Source organism: Bufo bufo, chromosome 3 (assembly GCF_905171765.1).
Source record: "Bufo bufo chromosome 3, aBufBuf1.1, whole genome shotgun sequence".
In the NCBI taxonomy this organism is placed as follows: domain Eukaryota; kingdom Metazoa; phylum Chordata; class Amphibia; order Anura; family Bufonidae; genus Bufo; species Bufo bufo.
This window is the reverse complement of record NC_053391.1, coordinates 626,323,962-626,346,592: the sequence shown is the minus strand read 5'-3', so window position 1 is coordinate 626,346,592 and position 22,631 is coordinate 626,323,962. Positions and strand designations below refer to the sequence as shown.

General features: G+C 41.8%; 1 protein-coding gene across 1 annotated transcript in view; it reads left to right on the top strand.

Moving 5' to 3' along the window:
* Window positions 1–22,025, top strand: part of KL (klotho) — a 58,676-nt gene extending 36,651 nt beyond the window's left edge. Inside the window, exons 2-5 of the mRNA XM_040426138.1 lie at window positions 10,519–11,029; window positions 11,655–11,923; window positions 13,326–14,436; window positions 21,252–22,025. Coding sequence (XP_040282072.1) covers window positions 10,519–11,029; window positions 11,655–11,923; window positions 13,326–14,436; window positions 21,252–21,589 — 2,229 coding nt within the window. The 3' untranslated portion in view covers window positions 21,590–22,025. The remainder of the gene's footprint in view (window positions 1–10,518; window positions 11,030–11,654; window positions 11,924–13,325; window positions 14,437–21,251) is intronic.
* Window positions 22,026–22,631: the final 606 nt, after the last annotated feature.

Here is a 22,631-nt window from a genome sequence, read left to right as displayed (position 1 = left end):
AATGCCCCTTTGCTTCCCAGTAAAAAAAAAATCCCCCTTCTTAGTGCCACCAGATGCCCCCATAATGTGCCAGTAAAAAATACCCCTTCTTGGTGCCACCAGATGCCCCCTTCTTAGTGCCACCAGATGCCCCAATAGTTCTCCTCTCCCCCATAGTGCCCCCATAATGTTCCAGTAAAAAATGCCCCTTCTCACATGAAAGCATTCTAAGGCTCCATTCACACGTCCGCAAAATGGGTCCGCATCCTTTCCGCAATTTTGCGGAAAGTGTGCGGACCCATTCATTCTCTATGGGGACGGAATGGATGCGGACAGCACACAGTGTGCTGTCTGCAGCCGCAATTGCGGAGCGCGCCCCCGATTTTGGGTACGCAGCTCCGCAAAAAGATAGAGCATGTCCTATTCTTGTCCGCAGCTTGCGGACAAGAATAGGCATTTCAATGGGGGGTGACGGGCTGGTGTGTTGCGGACCCGCAATTTGCGGGTCCGCAACACATCACGGACGTGTGAATAGAGCCTTACTCTTCTCCTCTGTTTCTGATTTCTGTTTCTCCTCCTATATCATACTATAACTTTCTGTTTGCTTTCTCTCTTTTTTTTCCATCCAGTTCTCTGCCCCCTGGATTAAGGTCAATAATGGTTGATAGGTGGAAGTCCATCCCTGGGACTCCTGCTAATCATGGAATGATGCAGTTCATTCATTATCTATCCCAATAAAATGGCTAGACTGGCTTTGGCTCATACTACAGCTCTGTTCCATTCCAGTAAAAAAAAAAAAAAACTTTCAGCGTTTTTGTAAAGATTAGATTTATGGTTCAATCAATTTTTATTGGTTTATTCAAGCAGATTAGCAATAATAATTACCAAGCATTGTAAGAGGTAATTGTGAAAAACACATGAAAAATGTAATATATCAAAAGATATAAGAAACTAGTAATGTTGATTAGTATCCACTTGTGAAACATTTGAGAGTATGAGTATAGTAAGGAGAACTAAAAAATAAACAAATAACGAAAATTAGGAGTAAGGCGGAGCTCCGGCGCAGCACGGCGGTGCACGGCGAAAGCCGCCGGACTAAAAAGCCTGACATGCAGTAATTTTAGCCTGGCGGCCTTTCGCCGTGCTGCGCCGTGCTGCGCCGGAGCTCCGCCCCCGTCCCCATTATAGTCAATGGGGACAGAGCGGCGGTCCGGCGGCACGGCGAAATAGCCGCAGGACGGATCCGACATGGTGAACAGCATGTCGGATCCGTCCTGCCGCAAGTGTGAAAGTACTCTAAGGAAACAAAAAGAAGGATAGAAGGGGAGACAAGACAGAGGCATTAGGTAAGGAACAAGGATATCGGGAGAGTACATGGAGACAAGATATACCATATGTAAACTGATAACATCAAGAGAACTTAAAGGTCAGGAAAGAGAGCCATCTCTCAACCAAGCCGAGAAGCACGGGGAGGAACGGAACTGGAGCCAAGACTCCCAAGTTACTGTATAGACCGGGCCGGATAAACTTGAGTCAGCACTTAACTCCTTTAGGCATGCCAGAGCATTCAGAGCAGATGCCCAAGTAATCCTCTGCAGACTCTCTGTTGACTTCCACCTACTGGGAATAATCTGCCTCATGGCAAGTATAAAAAATCTTAAGATACCCTTCCTAACATGTTTTATTCGCCCTGGAAAAATAGAGAGCAGTGCTATCAGAGGAGACGGCGATATAGTAGCCCGGTAAAGATTATATAGAGAGAAAACATCTTTCCACAAAGGGGCTACTCCAGGGCAATCCCACCATATATGAGCCATTGTGCCTATATCCATGTGGCAACGCCAACAGATATCCGGTACCGATGGATAGAATTTATGTAGTCCTATACCACCTGGTCCAGATTTTGTATTTAAGCTCTTGGAGGCCAATTGAAATGGAGGACTTATGTGTGAATAACAAAGATCTTTTTCATTGATCTGGGGAAATAGTAACTCCCAACTCTTCCTCCCAAGCCCTAACCAATTTTATTCCCTGGGAATGTATCCCACGAGTTTTATCCTCAATCTCTCCATCATTAATCATACTATAAACCAAGAGACCGCATGACCTGGAGCTGACTCAGAGACACATAGGTAGTGATGTCGCGAACATAAAATTTTCAGTTCGCGAACAGCGAACGAGAACTTCCGCAAATGTTCGCGAACTGGCGAACCGAGCGAACCGCCATAGACTTCAATAGACAGGCGAATTTTAAAACCCACAGGGACTCTTTCTGGCCACAATAGTGATGAGAAAGTTGTTTCAAGGGGTCTAACACCTGGACTGTGGCATGCCGGAGGGGGATCTATGGCAAAACTCCCATGGAAAATTACGTAGTGGACGCAGAGTCGGGTTTTAATCCATAAAGGGCATAAATCAACTAACATTCCTAAATTGTTTGGAATAACGTGCTTTAAAACATCCAGTGTGTGTATACGATCAGGTATGATGTTGTATCGATCAGGTAGTGTAAGGGTTACGCCCGCATCACAGACATTGACAGACCAAACTCCCCTTTTAATGCACCGCAAACAGTTCATTTGCACAACCGCAAACTCCCCATTTGCACAAGGTTGGATACCAAGCTAGCCACGTCCCGGTGATGTCATTGAAGGTTTCTTCCTCCACCCAGCCACGTACAACACCAAGGGTCCCCGAAAGGTCAATTGAATTGATTTTTCGAACGGGGAGATGGTTAAAAAAACGCTGGCTCCCTCCCCTTTGTTTTTATCCACGGTGACTGCGTCTGCGCCGTGCAATTTACTGTCACACCCGATATGAGTGGTATTTTCTGTAGTACTATTCTCATCAGTTTAATCCCTCTAACGTCCCCAATCTGGGTGCCATTTATTGAATAGATTTTTCGAACGGGGAGATGGTATCAGTGGTTGGCACTGGCAGTGGGCACACTACAGTCAGTAGAAGCGGGCCTGACACACACTGGCAGCAGGCAAGCAACTGAAATTACACTAAAGTGTAAAAATTAAATGCCTTATTTATCGGCAAGCTACTGTGCCACCCGGTATGAGTGGTTGGCACTGGCAGTGGGCACACTACAGTCAGTGGAAGAGGGCCTGACACACACTGGCAGCAGGCAAGCAACTGAATTTAGACTACTGTCTAAAAATTAAATGCCTTATTTATCGGCAAGCTACTGTGCCACCCGGTATCAGTGGTTGGCACTGGCAGTGGGCACACTACAGTCAGTGGAAGCGGGCCTGACACACACTGGCAGCAGGCAAGCAACTGAATTTAGACTACTGTCTAAAAATTAAATGCCTTATTTATCGGCAAGCTACTGTGCCACCCGGTATCAGTGGTTGGCACTGGCAGTGGGCACACTACAGTCAGTTGAAGTCGGCCTGACACACACTAGCAGCAGGCAAGCAGCTGAAATTACACTAAAGTGTAAAAATTAAATGCCTTTTTTATGCAAAGTCCTGTGCCAGCCGGTATGAGTGGTGGGCACTGGCAGTGGGCACACTACAGTCAGTGGAAGTCAGCCTGACACACACTGGCAGGCAACTAACCTTAGATTAAAGTGTAAAAATTAAGTGCCTATTTTTTAAGCAAAGTCCTGTGCCACTCGGTATGACAGGGGTGGGCACTGGCAGTGGGCACACTACAGTCAGTTGAAGTCGGCCTGACACACACTAGCAGCAGGCAAGCAGCTGAAATTACATTAAAGTGTAAAAATAAATGCCTTTTTTAAGCAAAGTCCTGTGCCAGCCGGTATGAGTGGTGGGCACTGGCAGTGGGCACACTACAGTCAGTGGAAGTCAGCCTGACACACACTGGCAGGCAACTAACCTTAGATTAAAGTGTAAAAATTAAGTGCCTATTTTTTAAGCAAAGTCCTGTGCCACTCGGTATGACAGGGGTGGGCACTGGCAGTGGGCACACTACAGTCAGTGGAAGTCAGCCTGACACACACTGGCAGGCAACTAACCTTAGATTAAAGTGTAAAAATTAAGTGCCTATTTTTTAAGCAAAGTCCTGTGCCACTCGGTATGACAGGGGTGGGCACTGGCAGTGGGCACACTACAGTCAGTGGAAGTCAGCCTGACACACACTGGCAGGCAACTAACCTTAGATTAAAGTGTAAAAATTAAGTGCCTATTTTTTAAGCAAAGTCCTGTGCCACTCGGTATGACAGGGGTGGGCACTGGCAGTGGGCACACTACAGTCAGTTGAAGTCGGCCTGACACACACTAGCAGCAGGCAAGCAGCTGAAATTACATTAAAGTGTAAAAATTAAATGCCTTTTTTAAGCAAAGTCCTGTGCCAGCCGGTATGAGTGGTGGGCACTGGCAGTGGGCACACTACAGTCAGTGGAAGTCAGCCTGACACACACTGGCAGGCAACTAACCTTAGATTAAAGTGTAAAAATTAAGTGCCTATTTTTTAAACAAAGTCCTGTGCCACTCGGGATGACAGGGGTGGGCACTGGCAGTGGGCACACTACAGTCAGTTGAAGTCGGCCTGACACACACTGGCAGGCAACTAACCTTAGATTAAAGTGTAAAAATGAAGTGCCTTTTTTTTAAGCAAAGTCCTGTGCCACACGGGATGACAGGGGTGGGCACTGGCAGTGGGCACACTACAGTCAGTTGAAGTCGGCCTGACACACACTAGCAGCAGGCAAGCAGCTGAAATTACACTAAAGTGTAAAAATTAAATGCCTTTTTTATGCAAAGTCCTGTGCCAGCCGGTATGAGTGGTGGGCACTGGCAGTGGGCACACTACAGTCAGTGGAAGTCAGCCTGACACACACTGGCAGGCAACTAACCTTAGATTAAAGTGTAAAAATGAAGTGCCTTTTTTTTAAGCAAAGTCCTGTGCCACACGGGATGACAGGGGTGGGCACTGGCAGTGGGCACACTACAGTCAGTTGAAGTCGGCCTGACACACACTAGCAGCAGGCAAGCAGCTGAAATTACACTAAAGTGTAAAAATTAAATGCCTTTTTTATGCAAAGTCCTGTGCCAGCCGGTATGAGTGGTGGGCACTGGCAGTGGGCACACTACAGTCAGTGGAAGTCAGCCTGACACACACTGGCAGGCAACTAACCTTAGATTAAAGTGTAAAAATTAAGTGCCTTTTTTTTAAGCAAAGTCCTGTGCCACACGGGATGACAGGGGTGGGCACTGGCAGTGGGCACACTACAGTCAGTTGAAGTCGGCCTGACACACACTAGCAGCAGGCAAGCAGCTGAAATTACACTAAAGTGTAAAAATTAAATGCCTTTTTTATGCAAAGTCCTGTGCCAGCCGGTATGAGTGGTGGGCACTGGCAGTGGGCACACTACAGTCAGTGGAAGTCAGCCTGACACACACTGGCAGGCAACTAACCTTAGATTAAAGTGTAAAAATTAAGTGCCTTTTTTTAAGCAAAGTCCTGTGCCACACGGAATGACAGGGGTGAGCACTGGCAGTGGGCACACTACAGTCTGTGGGCCTGCAGCTCCTCACACACAGGCAGGCCAGGCAACTGCAATATGTATATAAAGGAAAAAAAAAAAGCAGACTAATGTTGCAGCCCTAAAAAGGGCTTTTTGGGGTGCTGTCAGGACGCTGTCCTTACAGCAGAGATCAGATGAGTCTTTCAGGACTGGAGTGGACACTGAATTCACTAGCCTAGCTATCGATTTCCCAATTAAATCAGCAGCAGTTACAGTCTCCCTCCTCTCACTAAGACTGCAGCTTCAGAATGAATCTAAAATGGATGCTGTGCAGGAGGTGGGAGGGTCTGGGAGGGAGGGTATGCTGCTGATTGGCTGGAATGTGTCTGCTGACTGTGAGGTACAGGGTCAAAGTTTGCTCAATGATGATGTATAGGGGGCGGACCGAACATCGCATGTGTTCGCCCGGCAGAGGCGAACGCGAACAAGCTATGTTCGCCGGGAACTGTTCGCCGTCGGATAGTTCGGGCCATCTCTACACATAAGTTCTCAGTAAAGATTAGATTTAAAGGGGATTTCCGAGTATTTTTTTTTACTGTAGACCTATCCTCAGGATGAGTCATCAGAATGTGATCTGTGAGGGTCTGACACCTAACATTCCCTGCCGATCAACTGTTTGAAGAGGCCGCAGCACTCACCGGTAACTGATGACTTATCTTGAGAATAGGTCATCAGGGGATTCACATACACTGTATATAATATAAAACAACATAAGTACAATGTACATGAACTTAGTAACAGACTGGTACAGATGGATAGAGGACCCTGTTCGTGAGCGCTTACAATCTATAATATCTGTACTTTGCTCCATTCAGCTTTCCCTGAACCCCGACCAGTCCTCCTGACCCAGCAGCTGAAAAACACTCCCACATCATTATGCTGCCACCACCATTCTTCACTGTAGGGAAGCTTGTGGGCAGGTGATGAGGAGTGCCTTGTTTAATGCAGACATGACGCTTAAAATGAAGGCTAAAAATTTTAATCTTGGTTTCATCGTACCAGAGAATCTTGTTTCTCACAGTCTGAGAGTCCTTTATGTGCTTTTTTGCAAACTCTAGGCAGGCTTTCAGGTGTCTTTTACGGAGGAAAGGCTTCTTTCTGGTAACTCTGTCTTAGAGCCCAGATTGATGGAGTGCTGTGGTGATAGTTGACCTTCTGGAGGTTTCTCCCATCTGCACACAGGATCTTTGGTGCTTAGCCAGAGTGACTATTGGGTTCTTGGTCACCTCTCTTACCAAGGCCCTTCTCCCTTAATTACTTAGTTTGGTAGGACGGTCAGCTCTAGGAAGAGTCCTGGCTGTTCTAAACTTCTTCCATTTCAAGGGGTTGTCTGGGTTCAGAGCTGAACCTGGACATACCCATAATTTCACCCAGGCAGCCCCCCTGATGTTAGTATCGGAGCATTTCATGCTCCGATGCTCTCCCTTGCCCTGTGGATCGCGCAGGGCAAGGGCTCTATTATTTACTATAACGCACTGCTGGGCGGAGGCTTCCGCCCAGCAGTGTGTTCGGTGACGTCACCGGCTCTGATGGGCGGGCTTTAGCGCTGCCCTAGCCATTATACATGGAGAGCCCGGTTCGTCACCGGAACTCCAGAAAATGCATTTGCCCTGAGAGATTTAGCGCAGGGCAGAGGAGAGCATTGGAGCATGAACTGCTCCGATGCTCAAGTCAGGGGGGCTGCCTGGGTTAAAATGGGGATATGTCCGGGTTCAGCTCCTGGGAAATTTTAGTGCAGCAAAAGTTTTTTTGAACCCTTCTCCAGATCTGTCCCTCCACATAATCCTGTCTCTGAGCTCTACATGCAGTTCTTTCCTCCTCATGGCTTGGTATTTGTTCTGATTGCCAGCTGTGAGATCTTACACTGTGTGTACAGTTATTAAGCAAGTTGTACATTTGAGGAGTAATTTTTATTATTGAGCAACTACAGTGTTGTTGGTCAATCCAAAATGTTATTAAACCTCAAACCTGAATATTTAAGAAAGTTAAAGTGAGGTTTCAGGAGAATATCTATGTGTGCATAATTATTGCGTAACTATTAGTGTGCAGAATTATTATGTACGTTAATGAAATAGGAAATCTTTCCATCTCACTTGTTTATTTTCATCAACTCAAATGTTCCCTGTACAAATAAACATTTCTGACGTTTCCAAAAATCAGTGACAAATATAGCCACCCTTCATTTCAATAACAGTTGTAGACTTTCCATTCATGGAGTCTGTCTCCCTGAAGTTCTTTATCTGTTGACGATGACATTTTTGTGCATCAGCAACCACAGCCTCTCAGACACTATTCAGAGAGGATCACTGTAAATATCCCATTTAAGAAGGGTCCACGAGTTCTCAATAGGGTTTAGGTCAGGTGAGGAAGGGGGCCATGTTATTATTCTTTCATCTTTAAGGCCTTTATTGGCTAGCCATGCAGTGGAGAACTTCAATGAATGCGATCAAGCATTGTCCTGCATAAAAAAATCATGGTTTTCTTGAAAGATGCAGACTTTTCACTGTACCACTGCTTGAAGAAAGTGTCTTCTCATCTTTTATAATACCAGCCCATAACAGTACCCCATCTTCACCTTGCTGGCATCTGAGTCAAATTGAAGCTTTGTGCCCATTACTGATCCAGCTGTAAGCCGTGTACCCGGGTGGGCTCCCCAGGATACAGTGAAGTCACGAATGAGGAAAGCAACTCCAACACCAGCTTTGCCAAAACAGGATTTTACTTAAACATGGCAATGAGCACAACCACAAATGCTGGGAACACACAATAAATTTACACCCAGCCCGAAGGCTGAGATCCTTGTGCTGCACAGCGTGGCGCCCTCCGTTGGATGCCAGAGGAAAGTACGGTAATTTACCTACTGGCGGGCACAACTAAACAGCCACTCCTTACCTGTTATTACCGTACGAAAATCAGGAACAACCGTTTGGGTGCGTGGTGTGGCCTAGCCTGCGGTGCATCACAACAGCTTGCAAACTTATCATGCTCTACGTTATTCCCCCTCCAATAACTTGTCATGGAGCACGTGCCTTAGAGTTTCTTCTGAGTAAACGCCAGCCTGGCTTGAGTTTATGATGAAGTTTATCAGCTCTCTGGTGTGAACTAAAACTTTAACTATGCAGTCCTTGTGATGAATAGTCAACAATCTTTGTGGCCTGACACAAACAGAAACCCTAACTAACTGACTATAGGCCTGATCTCAGTCTCTAGGTGCCAACGCTATAATGAGGTGTGTGCACGATCAGTCTTACCGACCCAGGTCTGCTCTGCATCAGCTTGTGACTGTGAACTAAACAAAGGCTTCTCCAGCAAGCATGCGGTACCGCAGTGTATGTTGCTTTGCTCCTCAGCTCTCATCAGCGTTCCTAGCAGCAATCTTCATTCCTCTGGACAGGATCAGGGTCTTGGACACGATCAGCTTGACTTGGCTGCAGCTCTGGTCACAGAAGGGTGCCCCCACACCTGGATGTCGATGGACTCTCTCCTCAGTGTCTCTCTCAGGTCCCTCTAAGATGGAGGATCCTTCACTTCCTTTCCAGGCTCTGTAACTCATCCTCTCATGAATATGGAAATATGCAGTCTGTTAGCTGTTTTTTTTAGGAAACAGCGGCATCTTGTGGCCCAACAGCAGAATGTCAGTCCAGATCATTTAACTTAATTTTCACAAACAGTGCTCAGACAATGAGAGCTGTTTCCCTATCTCACACAGCCACGGGCCCATCCATCTGGTCCAGCTGGAGTCACTTCATCTCATCAGTCCATAAAACCTTTGAAAAATCTGTCTTCAGATATTTCTTAGCCCAGTCTTGAAGTTTCAACTTATGTGTCTTGTTCAGTGGTGGTCGGGTTTCAGGCTTCCTTACCTTGGCCATGTCTTTGAGCACTGAACACCTCGTACTTCTGGGCACTCCAGGGAGGTTGAAGTCCTGGAATAATTGGTTCCTGGTCACTTCATGTTGGATTCTTCTCAAATCTTTGGCAGTTAATTTGCATCTTTTTTTCTCAACACATTTATTGCGACCCTGTTGACTATTTGCAACAAAACGTTTGATGGTTCTATGTTTATGCCCCAATTAAATCTCTTTTTTGTCCCATTTTGCCAGAGGAAAACAAACTGCTTAATAATTCTGCACACCTTGATATAGGGTCTTGATCTCCTTAGGCCACACCCTACCTCATTACACAAATACACTTCACCTGATATGCTTCAATTCAACAAACATTAAGTTTATATCGTTTGGATTTGGAAAATATGCATAAAATTGATGATATGGTCACAATACTAATTTGCTTAATAATTGGGCACACAGTGCATATTGACAGGGGTGTATCTTTCCAAATCATGTCCAGTCAGTTGAATTGCTAATCAAAGTATGGCAGCACAACATTTCACATACAAACAATAGAACTGAGAAATGGGGATCATTCTAAATTAAAGTGGTATTATACCTACTATAAATGAAAAAATAGAAGCTCTTTGCAAACATTTTTGATCAAACGTGTGTCGGGCCCATCTACCAGGCATCAAGGTGGCTTCTGCAGATGGGTACCTAACACTAAGAGGCTACTACCCTCAATATACACTACAAGAAAATTTAGACTAGCACATTCATGGTCACAGGTGCATAACTGCACCTGTGAACATGAATGTGCTAGTCTAATTTTTTTTTGCAGTCAGCTGAATTGACCACAGGTGGACTCCAATCAAGGTGTAGAGTCATCTCAAAGATGAGCAAGAGAAATAGGAGGCCCCAGAGCTAAATTTCAAGTATCATAGCAAAGTGTTTGAATACTTATGGCCATGAGAAATTTTTATTTGTCCTTTTTTTAATATAAATTTGCGAAAATTTCTTAAATTCTGTTCTCACTTTCTCAGTATGGGGTAATAAGTGCAGATTGATTGGGGAAAACTTTTATTTATTTTAGCAGAAGGCTGCAAAATGTGAAAAATATGAAAGGGTCTGAAGACTTTCTGAATGTAAAGTAAATTTATTAACTATGCTGCAAATTTCAATTGTCTATCTGTTTTCCCTTCAAAGGCTCATGCTCGTGTATGGCATCTTTATGACACCGAATTCCGTCCCCAACAAAAAGGTCAAGTGTCTATAGCGCTGGCATCTCATTGGATAGACCCAATCAATATGACGCAACACTGCATCCAGGAAGCTAGGAAATCCCTTGATTTCGTCTTGGGATGGTTTGCTAGGCCAATATTTATAGATGGGGATTATCCTCAATCCATGAAGCACAATTTATCTTCTCTCCTGCCTGAGTTTACTGAAGAAGAGAAAAAGTTCAATAAAGGAACAGCAGACTTTTTTGCCCTTTCCTTTGGGCCCATATTGAGTTTTCAAATGCTTGACCCGGATATGAAGTTCCGCCAAATGGAGTCGTTATCTCTGAGGATGGTCCTCTACTGGATCAGCATGGAGTACAACCAGCCACCGATATTTATTTTAGAGAACAGCTGGCTTATTGCAGCCTTTACAAAGCGTGAAGATGCAAAGTATATGTACTATCTCAAGGCGTTTGTCATGGAGACATTAAAGGGTATGTTTGACTTAAAAAGGGTATGTAGACTTAAAACAATGAAGGTATAAAAAATAAATGTGTCTGGTGTGGCTGTGTTAAGCTGTGTTCACACTAGTATTATTGCTTCTTGCACATCAGCCATGGCACCTATGACTGTTTTTGATTATAACTTATAATGGGGTCTGTCAGGTTTCTATTGTGGGTCCAGTATTTTTTTTCCGGCAAGAATACTGTAGCCTACAGCACTCTTCTTGCCTTTACAAATACTAGAACTCCTGATAAAAATGCAATCTAAGCCATAAAAATCCCAATTAGGAAATTCTTAGAGTTATTAGAAGGGGTCACCTATTTGGGATCCTCATTTTTTGGGCATTCCAGAAAGCATTTACAAAAAGCATATCTCACCCTGGATGACTTGTCCTATCCTGCTCTACACAGACAACCCTTAAATTTCAATGGGCACTGTGTAATGCTTCATTTCCCTAAGTGGCGGTGCTGCAGGGAAATGTTACATTTACTGCCAGGTTTTCCTAGAAATTACTTCACCGATTCAGCATATAATAATGTTTTATGTAGTAAACACACAGTACTAATGAAAAGTGAGTATTGTTGGATTGACATTACCTCTTTGAATCACTTTCAGCAATTAGAATAGACGGTGTGAACGTCATTGGATATACCGCCTGGTCTCTTATGGATGGCTTTGAGTGGCACAGAGAGTACAAAATTAGACGTGGATTATTTTATGTCGATTTTGCAAGTCAAAACAAAAAGCTAATGCCCAAATCTTCAGCCTTATTTTATCAGCAGCTTATTAAAAAGAATGGATTTCCACCATTGCAAGAGAATCAGCCTGTCCAAGGAACATTTCCATGCAATTTTGCTTGGGGAGTTACTGCATGCACAATACAGGTATTAAAGGTTACCTTTTTATTTGTAGCAATATTTGGGTGATTATCATAGACTTTTTTTTGTAGATAATTAAATTTTTTTGTAATATTTGAAAGATTGTTTCATTAAAGAGAACCTGTCACCTCTTCTGACATACCTGTTTTAGTAACTACTTACAACTACTTCCCTGTGTAATAAGTCTGGAGCAACTTTTCATATAACTCTGTATTGTGCCCAGGGGTGTAGCTAAAGGCTCATGAGCCCCGGTGGAAGGGTTCAGCTTGGGCACTCTTCCCTCAGTGCTTTGTGGCCAGGGGCAGGGAAGCATCTAGCCTTTCTGCTGCCTGAGGCAAAAATTGAAAAGGCACCCCCCTCCCCATGCAAAAGTCTCAGCCCTTCCCTCCAGCCCTACTGTTAGGCCAGACACAAACGAGCGAGTTGAATGCAATAAGCGTATGTCAGTAAGAGGTCCCGTCAGGGGTGCACCGCCAATGAGGCGAGGTGAGGTGTCCCTACCAGGCAGCACCAGGTAGGGACAAGTGGGGGGGGGGGGGGGCAACTAAAAGGCCTTGGGCAATGAGTGCTTTGATTGTGGAAGCATTTATCTCTGCATATTCAACTGTATCGCTATATTAACCAGTATGTTTACACTAAATGTAATGTTTTCCAAGTATGCCTTTAACATTAAGGCTAGAGGGAAGGGGTTAGGTTGCGAATTTGGCTTGGGCGGGGGTAGGGGGGCCTCATTTCAGTTTTCGCCTCAGGTAGCAGAAAGGCTAGATGCACCCCTGGGTCCCATTCATGACTCTGCCACTCTGACAGGATAGCACAGCCTTATACTGATTTATAATGCTGTGTAACCCTGAAATCTATTGTACTACACTGACATAATTTTATGACTGACTGGATTTTAATACTTTAACAGTATTTCATTACATATAGTGTGCAGAATAAACAATATCTACCTAACCTCTATCTGTACGTAATTTTAGTGAGTTTTGTGGGATGTTTTTTTATATATCCAAACTGGTAAGGTGTTGAGCGAACTTGTGTTTTAAGTTCGGCATCCAAGGTTCGGGTTATCGAAGAATCCGGTTATGGATTCCGCTTCCACGGACTATAACAGAATTCCATCATAGACTTCTATTATAATTGAATGCAATACGGAATGCCTCTTATAGGCTTCCGTGGCCTATAAGAGGCATTCCGTATTGCATTCCGTATGGCCATCATAGAATTCTGTGATGGTCCGTGGTAGCGGAATCCATAAAGGGATTCTCCGATAACCCAAACCCACTAGTATGGACCACAATCATTATTTGTATTTTTCATAGAAAACATAGGAACATTTCTTGACATACAGTATATGGCATTTTATGATGTATTTTATATAAGTTTTTATATATATTTTTTTATATGGCAGATTGACACCATACCAGCCCAGTTCAATGACCCTAGTGTCTATGTATGGGACATGAATAAAACAAAGGGACTTACGAAGGTGGATGGTCTGAAAATGCCAAAAAGAAAAACCCATTGTGCTGACTACGCCTCGATAAGGCTTCAGATATCTATGCTACGCTCAACACACATTAACCATTTTTACTTCTCACTGAAATGGAGTTCTATTGTTCCTCATGGGAACATTTCTCAGATTAATCACAGCATTTTACACTATTATCAGTGTTTTGTCAGCGAGCTTGTTCGCGTTAACATTACACCAGTAGTTGCTCTTTGGCAGCCTATGGCCGAGCACCAAGGGATGCCTTCAAAGTTCTACAAAATGGGAGGATGGGACAACATACATACTATTGATGCATTTGTTGAATATGCCAGGCTTTGTTTCAAAGAACTTGGAACGTTTGTGGCCATTTGGATAACTATGCATGAGCCACCAGTGAGAAACCTAACCTCAACATCAGGTCACAACCTTCTAAAGGCCCATGCATTAGCTTGGCATCTGTATGACAAGGAATTCCGAAAGTCACAAAAAGGAAAGATCTCCTTGGTTCTTCATGCAGACTGGGTGGAACCTGCTTCTCCTTTTTCTCGAAATGATAACAACACAAGTGAGAGGGTTTTAGAATTTGAGATTGGCCGGCTAGCAGATCCAATATTTCTCAGTGGAGATTATCCAAAAGTAATGCGTGAATGGTTAAGTCAAAGGAACAGTCATGGGGTATTTGACTTTCATTTACCTCATTTTACTGAAAATGAAAAGCACTTGATCAAAGGGACCTTTGATTTTTTTGCCTTAACCCATTATACTACTGAACTTGTACACTGGGAGATGGAAGATACTGTGAGATATGATTATGGACTTGAAGTTCAATTTATCACCGATAGTACATTCCTACATTCCCCTCACAAATATGCTGTGGTTCCCTGGGGACTGCGAAAAATATTAAACTGGATAAAATCCAAGTATGGCGATATCCCAATTTATGTCCTGGGAAATGGGATTGATGATGGCAAACTGGAGGATAAACTACGGGTCTATTATATTCAGCATTATATTAATGAAGCTTTAAAAGGTACATTTATATCCCATTGAAATTTTCACATTTTAAGGCATTAACATTTTGTATTATATTAAATACGGTGGGATAGTGTTGACTTTTGTCTCCAGGGCAGTAGAGTGCAAAAGTATGTAAGTGCAATGAGTATACACAGCAATAGAGCCAAAAACCATCCCACTAATTAATCAATAACAAAGATCTTTATTAGTACACATCAATAATGTTAATATGTTAAAATCAATCACAACAGCGGCATACATATACAGAAAAAAGGAAGTTACATTGGTCATGTATGTAGTAAGTAGCTTCATATATCACATGGGCTTAGTACATCATAATAAAGCACCCAAGCCTATCCTCTAACCACATAAGGTACATATAAGCAAGTAAAGTGCATAGTGCAAACCAGAAAGCTAATATAAGTAACAGATATCCCAGGACAATAGGAAATAAAAGGCAAAGACAGAGCATACATAGCCCATAATGATTGTAAAATACAGGCCCGTGTGCCTCCAACCCCGACATACGTTTCGCTAATAAGCTTCCTCAGGGGATAGCACATTGCTAGCTCCTAACCTATTTATACCCTGTTAATGATCTCTGAATTAAAATCAGGTGGGAATAAGAGGCTGTACCTTAACCCATTTGTGTCTATTCGATTGCTTAGTTTGCGTTCCACTATGGAACGCATGATGTCACTTCCTCTTTGAGTGCCTTAATGCTCCACAAACCTAATAATGCTCCTATAGTTATATAAACATAAGACCCGGACAAAAATAATGAAAGAAATATAGCACCTCTATAGTAGGCAGCAGCGCCATAAACGTCCCAGAAATAAATAAATAAAAATATCCCCCCTGATCGCATTCGGCCGTGGAACGCAAACCGGAAGTTCCGGCATGCGTTCCACAGCAGAGCACACCGAAGTATCGCATGATCTCGCCCTCATCGATCCGGGATGCCGTTCTTTGCGTGCCATCCTGGAACGCACTACAAAGAGCAGTATTTTATACTTCCTAGACTTAAGGACTCATATTGAAACGATCCAAATACCTCCACTTCAATACGGACATGGAAAAAACTACGTGCTATCGCAGACCATTCAAATTGCATCATAAATACAGTGATTAATGAAAGTAAAAAATAAAACAAATGTTTAAAATAATCATTATTATTATTATTATTATTATTATTATTATTAATAAAGTGACAAAAGTGCAAGTGAACATGCAAATATAAATATAAAGTGAGAAAAAGTGAAGATCATGTGTATAAAGCATAATTAATTTCATATAATTTATATATAAAAAATGTAATATACAAGATATTCAATAATGAATAAATTAATAAAAAAAGATGATTATAAATAGATCAATTACAATTAATGTGAATCAACTAACCAATCATCTAACCAGATTATATATACCAAATAGATATCATGTATACAAAAACCAGGTGCTTATTACATAACAAAATATATAAATTTAAAAAAAGATGAATTAGTCATGCGTAGCATAAATAAAATGTCTCCAGGAGATATGAAAAAGTCAACCATTAAGTGCATCCATGCCTATATAATCCGAGAAAGAATGCAGTCGATGAATAATCATAACCGCCAAACAGCCAAATAACCCTAGATGAAATAAATAAAACCAGAGATTAAAATAAATACACAATATTTGAAACCAATTTAAGAGCAAAGTTTTGGAACCAGAAAAGATGATGAGAATGAAAAAAAAATAATGAAAAAAAGAGAAAAGAAGGAAGCAAAAGAAGAAAAAATGTAAAAAATTAGTAAATAAAAAAATAAAAAATCAATATGAACGCTACTTATACAAATGGAGCAAAGCCAAGATTATCATTGAGACCACGGGGTGCAGCTGTATCGAGTTGAAAAATCCATTTAGCTTCTTTCTGCGCTAACAGACGTTTCCAATTACCTCCCCTCTTACTGACAAGAACCCTATCAATTCCCCTTACCTTGAATAACGAACCGTTGCACTCATGATAAATTTTGAAATGGCGGGGGATCGTCTTGAGTTTTGTCAAATCTTACTCTTCATTGGCTGCCTCGATACCCAAAACATGTTCTCTTGTTCGTCTCTTAAGTTCTCGTGAAGTCAATCCCACATATAGAAGGTTACATGGACAGCTAGCCACAACCCCAATCGTGTTACAGGTTATTGCATGTATGATCTGGTAGTTTTTACGTCCAGATTCATCTATAAAGGTATTTGTGCATTCTATATTAGGACAAGCCACACAATCACCACAGGGCCAGCATCCCCATTTGGGCCCCTTGGACCCAAAAGCTCTAATAGGGTTTGTACTTTCATAGTGACTACGAACCAAGGTATCCCGTAAATGTTTCTCCTGTCTGTACGTCACCGCAGGGTAAGCAGGTAAGTGCTGTTTCAGAATATCATCAGAGAGTAAAATATCCCAGTATTTCCGCAGGATATTTGTAACATCCTTATGGCCTGAGTTGTAAGAAGTAATAAATCTAATCTTGTCATCGTCCACTTTTTTGGGGACTGTTCGATTCTGTAACAAGATCTCCCTCTTCATATTCTTTGCCCGCAAAAAACTTATCCGCAATATGGTGTCACTATATCCTCTCGCCTTAAATCTATCTTCCAATTCCCTGGCTCGTCTCTCAAACGTTACATCACTGGAGCATAATCTCCGTAATCTCAGGAATTGGCCTGTCGGAATACTCTCAATAAGTCATTTAGGATGTGATGATTTGGCATGGAGAAGGCTATTAGTTGCCGTAGGTTTCCGTAAGATGTCTGTATGTACAAAACCCCTCTGATCCACCTGCAACAGAACATCCAAGAAATCCATGTTATCAATACCGGCCTTGTATGTCAATTTGATGTTCATGTCTTCACATTTAATGACTCCACGAGCAAATACAAATCCTCCCATGTACCTTGCCAAATCATAAGCACATCATCGATATACTGACTCCATAGATGCACTTTCTTCACATATTTGATAGGTTCTGTCAAAAACATCTCCCTTTCCCACAGCCCCAGGAACAGGTTAGCATAGGCCGGCGTACAGGCCACGTTCATGGCTGTCCCCTGGAGCTGTAGATAATAGGAGGTCTTAAACATGAAGAAATTATGTCGGAGCACAAAATCCAATAGGGAGAGACTAAATGAACAATATTCACCATCAATATCAGAGGCTTCCAAAAAATGAGCGACTTTCCTCATCCCATCTTAATGACAAAATGACGTATAGAGAGATTCAACATCACAGGTAACCAATATCATATCCTTCTCCAGTTATAAACAATCCACTTTCCTCAAAAGATCCCCGGTATCCTTCAAATATGAGGGAAGATTTTCCACCAACAGTCTTAAAACATGATCAATCAATTTGCAAATTTGTTCATTCAAATTGTTGTTACCTGAGACTATCAGGCATCCAGGAGGATTTTTTTTCATTCTTGTTAATCTTTGGCAACATATATAAAATGTTGCCACAGTTGGACTTTCCTTCCATAGACATTTATGTTCCTTAAGAGAAATCACGCCCTCTTCGTATGCCCTGTGTAAAATCTTCCACAACTCATCCTGATAGCCTGTCAGAGGGTTATATGTTAGTTTTTTGTAACAAGTCGCATCACGTAGCTGTCGAAAAGCCTCTCTCTTGTATAGTGATGTGGGCCAAATAACCACATTGCCCCCTTTATCAGACGGTTTTATCATTGCTCCCTTAATTTGGCTCAATTCTTTCACAGCTATCCGTTGTCGTCTGGTGAGATTATTTCTCAATGTCTTCCCTACTATCTTCCTCATATCTTTTGTCACCAACTTCACAAATAAGTCAATATTGGCATAGAGTGTTGTAGGGGGGAATTTCTTAGATCTAGGTACCAAGGATTTAGATATCCTACTCACCGTGGCCGTCTGTTCTTGTTCTTCCAATAAGCTGCACAACGTCTTGATAGCAGCCCTTTCTTCATCTGCATATGTAGCCCAATCAATGTCTTCCTTATGATAAAACTTTTTAAAAATAAGGTTCCGTGCGAACATATTCAAATCCTTAATTGCTGTGAACAAATCAAATTTGCTTTCAGGAACAAAATTCAAACCAAAACTCAATACCTTCACTTGTGCTTCAGTTAATTTGATACTGGACAGATTAATTACCTGAAGTTTTTGGTTAGAAATTTCCCCTCCACATCTTTCACCTCCACGTTTTTTTCCCAATCTTGTAGAATATGATTTCCCACATACCTCTTAGCCGTTACTCTCAACATTAGTAGAGGTATACGATTAAATTGAAGCACTCCTATTTCTTGATCCATTTGGGATCCTTTTCCATCTATATACGATGTTTTGTTCAAAATCCTTTACATCCCTCTGGAATTTCTTAGTCTTACATTCCTTGATTTGCTTCTTCCAAATCATATATGACTCTTTAATATCACCCTTGAGGTCCTCAATCTCACTTGAGGTAAGCTGTTGGTTTAACTGCATCTCAGTGGCCATTATCTCCTTATCGATATCATCCAAAAGAGTGTCATTTGCTGAAATCAATAATTTCATAAAAACCATAGAACAATTATTGCACCTTCCTCCCATTTCTGATTAAAATCGTCAACCTCTGAGGGTCACGCGTCCGTAGTCACACGTCCGTAGTGTATTGCGGATCAGCAAATTGCGGATCCTCAATACACCGGGCCGGCACCCCTATAGAAATGGCTGTTCTTGTCCGCTATTGCGGACAAGAATAGGACATGTTCTATTTTTTTCGGGAGCTGCAGACCGGAAGTACAGAGCCGCGGACCGGAAATGTGGATTCGGACAGCACAATGTGTGAAAATGCAATGTATGAACTCATAGTTATTTGGTCAGTTTTGGCCCCGTGACTGCTCAAATAAGTGAAGTATGCACTGATTCTAAAAGCGACGCCTGTCATCTGCATGTCATACTGACTCACAGTATTATTTCACTACCAGAGCAGATTCCCTAGGCGTGATACTGCAAGTCACAGTGTTCTACACCACTGCAGCCAGGAAATAGCAGTTTTTCAGCAGTGATTCGCTGCGAATAAATTCCGATCAAGCCACATTTTTTCAAAACATTCGCCGAACCGACCGAATCGAATTTTTAAAAAATTCGCTCATCTCTAATAATAATGTGCATGATTATTTAAATGTAAAATTTTTTTTTTACTTTCATTAATCACTGTATTTATGATACAATTTGGTCTGCGATAGCACGTAGTTTTTTCCATGTCCATATTGAAGTGGAGGTATTTGGATCATTTCAATATGAGTCCTTAAGTCTAGGAAGTATAAAATACTGCTCTTTGTACTGCGTTCCAGGGTGGCACGCACAGAACGGCATCCAGGATCAATGATACTTCGGTGTGCTCTGCTGTGGAATGCATGCCGGAACTTCCGGCGATCAGGGGGATCTTTTTATATTTTTATTTATTTATGGGAGTTTTATGGCGCTGCTGCCTACTATAGAGGTGCTATATTTCTTTCATCATTTTTGTCCGGGTCTTATGTTTATATAACTATAGGAGCATTATTAGGTTTGTGGAGCATTAAGGCACTCAAAGAGGAAGTGACATCATGCGTTCCATAGTGGAACGCAAACTAAGCAATCCAATAGACACAAATGGGTTAAGGTACAGCCTCTTATTCCCACCTGATTTTAATTCAGAGATCGTTAACAGGGTATAAATAGGTTAGGAGCTAGCAATGTGTTATCCCCTGAGGAAGCTTATTAGCGAAACGTATGTCGGGGTTGGAGGCACACGGGCCTGTAATTTACAATCATTATGGGCTATGCTCTTTCTTTGAAATATTTGATTTCATTTGTGGTTTACATGCATGGCTGCCTTTTATTTCCTATTGTCCTGGGATATCTGTTACTTATATTAGCTTTCTGGTTTGCACTATGCACTTTACTTGCTTATATGTACCTTATGTGGTTAGAGGATAGGCTTGGGTGCTTTATTATGATGTACTAAGCCCATGTGATATATGAAGCTACTTACTACATACATGACCAATGTAACTTCCTTTTTTCTGTATATGTATGCTGCTGTTGTGATTGATTTTAACATATTAACATTATTGATGTGTACTAATAAAGATCTTTGTTATTGATTAATTAGAGGGGTGGTTTTTGGCTCTATTGGTGTGTATATTTTATTTGAAACCACACATGACCTTAATAGCAGTAGCTAGCTAGTGTGTTTTTGGGGGCAAGTGCAGTAAGTGCAACATAAAAGGAAGGAAGGGAGAAAACATAGGAAGGGAAAAAGAGGGTTGGTAGTGAAGAAAGGAATAGAAAAGAAAGGATGGGGAGGAGGAAAGAAAGAGAGAGGTAAAAGCAGTAAAAGGAAAGGAGAAAGGAAGGAGAAGAAAAAATAAGAGAAGGAGGGAAACGGAAGAAGGCAGTGGAAGGAAAAATAAAAGAAGGGAGGTAAAGAGGAGGGCATTCCGTTATGCATTCCGTCATAATAGAAGTCTATGGACAACATAGCAGATTCGTCCGTTTTCCGGTATGCAGGAGAAAACCAAACCCGAACTTCAAAAACTGAAGTTCGCTCATCCCTAGTGGCAAAGAACAAGAAGGGAGAGCGAAGAAGAGTAAAAAGGGAGAGAAGGGATAGAAAATGGGAAGTAAATGTTGTAGTGGAGGCGAAGGAAGCATTGTAAATAACAGAGCGTAAGGGATTTTCACACTTATGTCTATTTCAGCTTACTCAGTCCAAATCTCCAAGATTGTAACTTCATAACCCATAAAGCTATTGACCTTCATAAACTTAACAGTCTGATTTATCTCTTTCAGCCATCCAGATAGATGGAGTAGATCTTCGTGGATATTTTGTTTATTCCTTCACTGACAAGATGGATCCCCAGTTCGGTTTGTTTAAATATGTTGCCAATAAATACGAGGCTAAAGATTCAAAGAATATATACAGAAGAATCATTGATAATAATGGATTTCCAAGTGTGGATGCTACTCCAGCCCCTTGCCCAGAGGAGACCTCTAAGTGCGAGGACTGTCATATGTTTCAGACTAGAAAATATTTGTTTGCCTTTGTGGCTTTCATGTGTTTTGTATTCATTGTTTCCGTCTTTATGATCACGTATTACTCAAAAAAGGGCAAAAGGAGATATAAGTAGATGGAAAAAAACTAACATTTTCTGGTAGAAACAGGTTAGATGGAGAAGGGCCTTGACAATGGGCTGGCGGAAGGCTGGTGGAATTGTCTCTCACGTGACAGTAGGAAATCCTATTGACAGTGTGCCCTACAGTTTCCAAAATGATTGGAATAATTTTGCACAGTTAAGAAGGTGCTGAGAATGCCACTAATTGTAGAGCTGACTCACAAAACTGTAAATTCATAGAGTAATATAAAGATCATAATATCTACTAGGTGTGTGCTCTGTAGAGCTCTATTTTTGAATATGCTTCCTGTTGGAATCTTTACTAGGAAATGTTCTGTAATTCTAAATTTCATATTTTACACTTTTAGCTCCAGTATCAGATACTCAGGAGATTTTGAAAATGAACTGACCATTAATAGTTATTACGCAGCATTTTTATTGACAATGTGAATCTCATTGTAACACATAGTATTAATAACTCATGGCTCAGGGCATTGGTTTGTAGACCAGTTGTGCCCACACATTTGCTGGTTCTAGATAGACCTTCATTTATTCTACTTTATGAAGCTGTAGGATAGATGTTTCTTTATATAGGTCTGGCCAGAATTAGTCCAGATTGAATCAAATTGGTGATAAGGATCCTTACATTTTTAAGATGATGTATTGATTTCTAACCAATAAGTTTTGTCATGATTTTTTTGCTGCAATGTCGTTATTAGGTTTGTAGACCAGTTGTGCCCGCACATTTGCTGGTTCTAGATAAACCTTTATTTATTCTACTTCAGGAAGCTGTGGGATAGAGGTTCTTTTTATCTAGGTCTGGCCAGAACTACTCCAGATTGAATCAAATTGATGATAAGGATCCTTAAAATTTTAAGATGATGTTTTGATTTCTAACCAATAAGTTTTCTCATGATTTTTTTTGCTGCAATATTGTCTTTAGGGCTCATTCAGACGGCCGTATGCTGTCCGCAAAAATACTGAATGCTATCCGTTTTTTTGCAGATCCGTTTTTTTGCGGATCCGCAAAAAAACGGATAGCATTCAGTATTTTTGC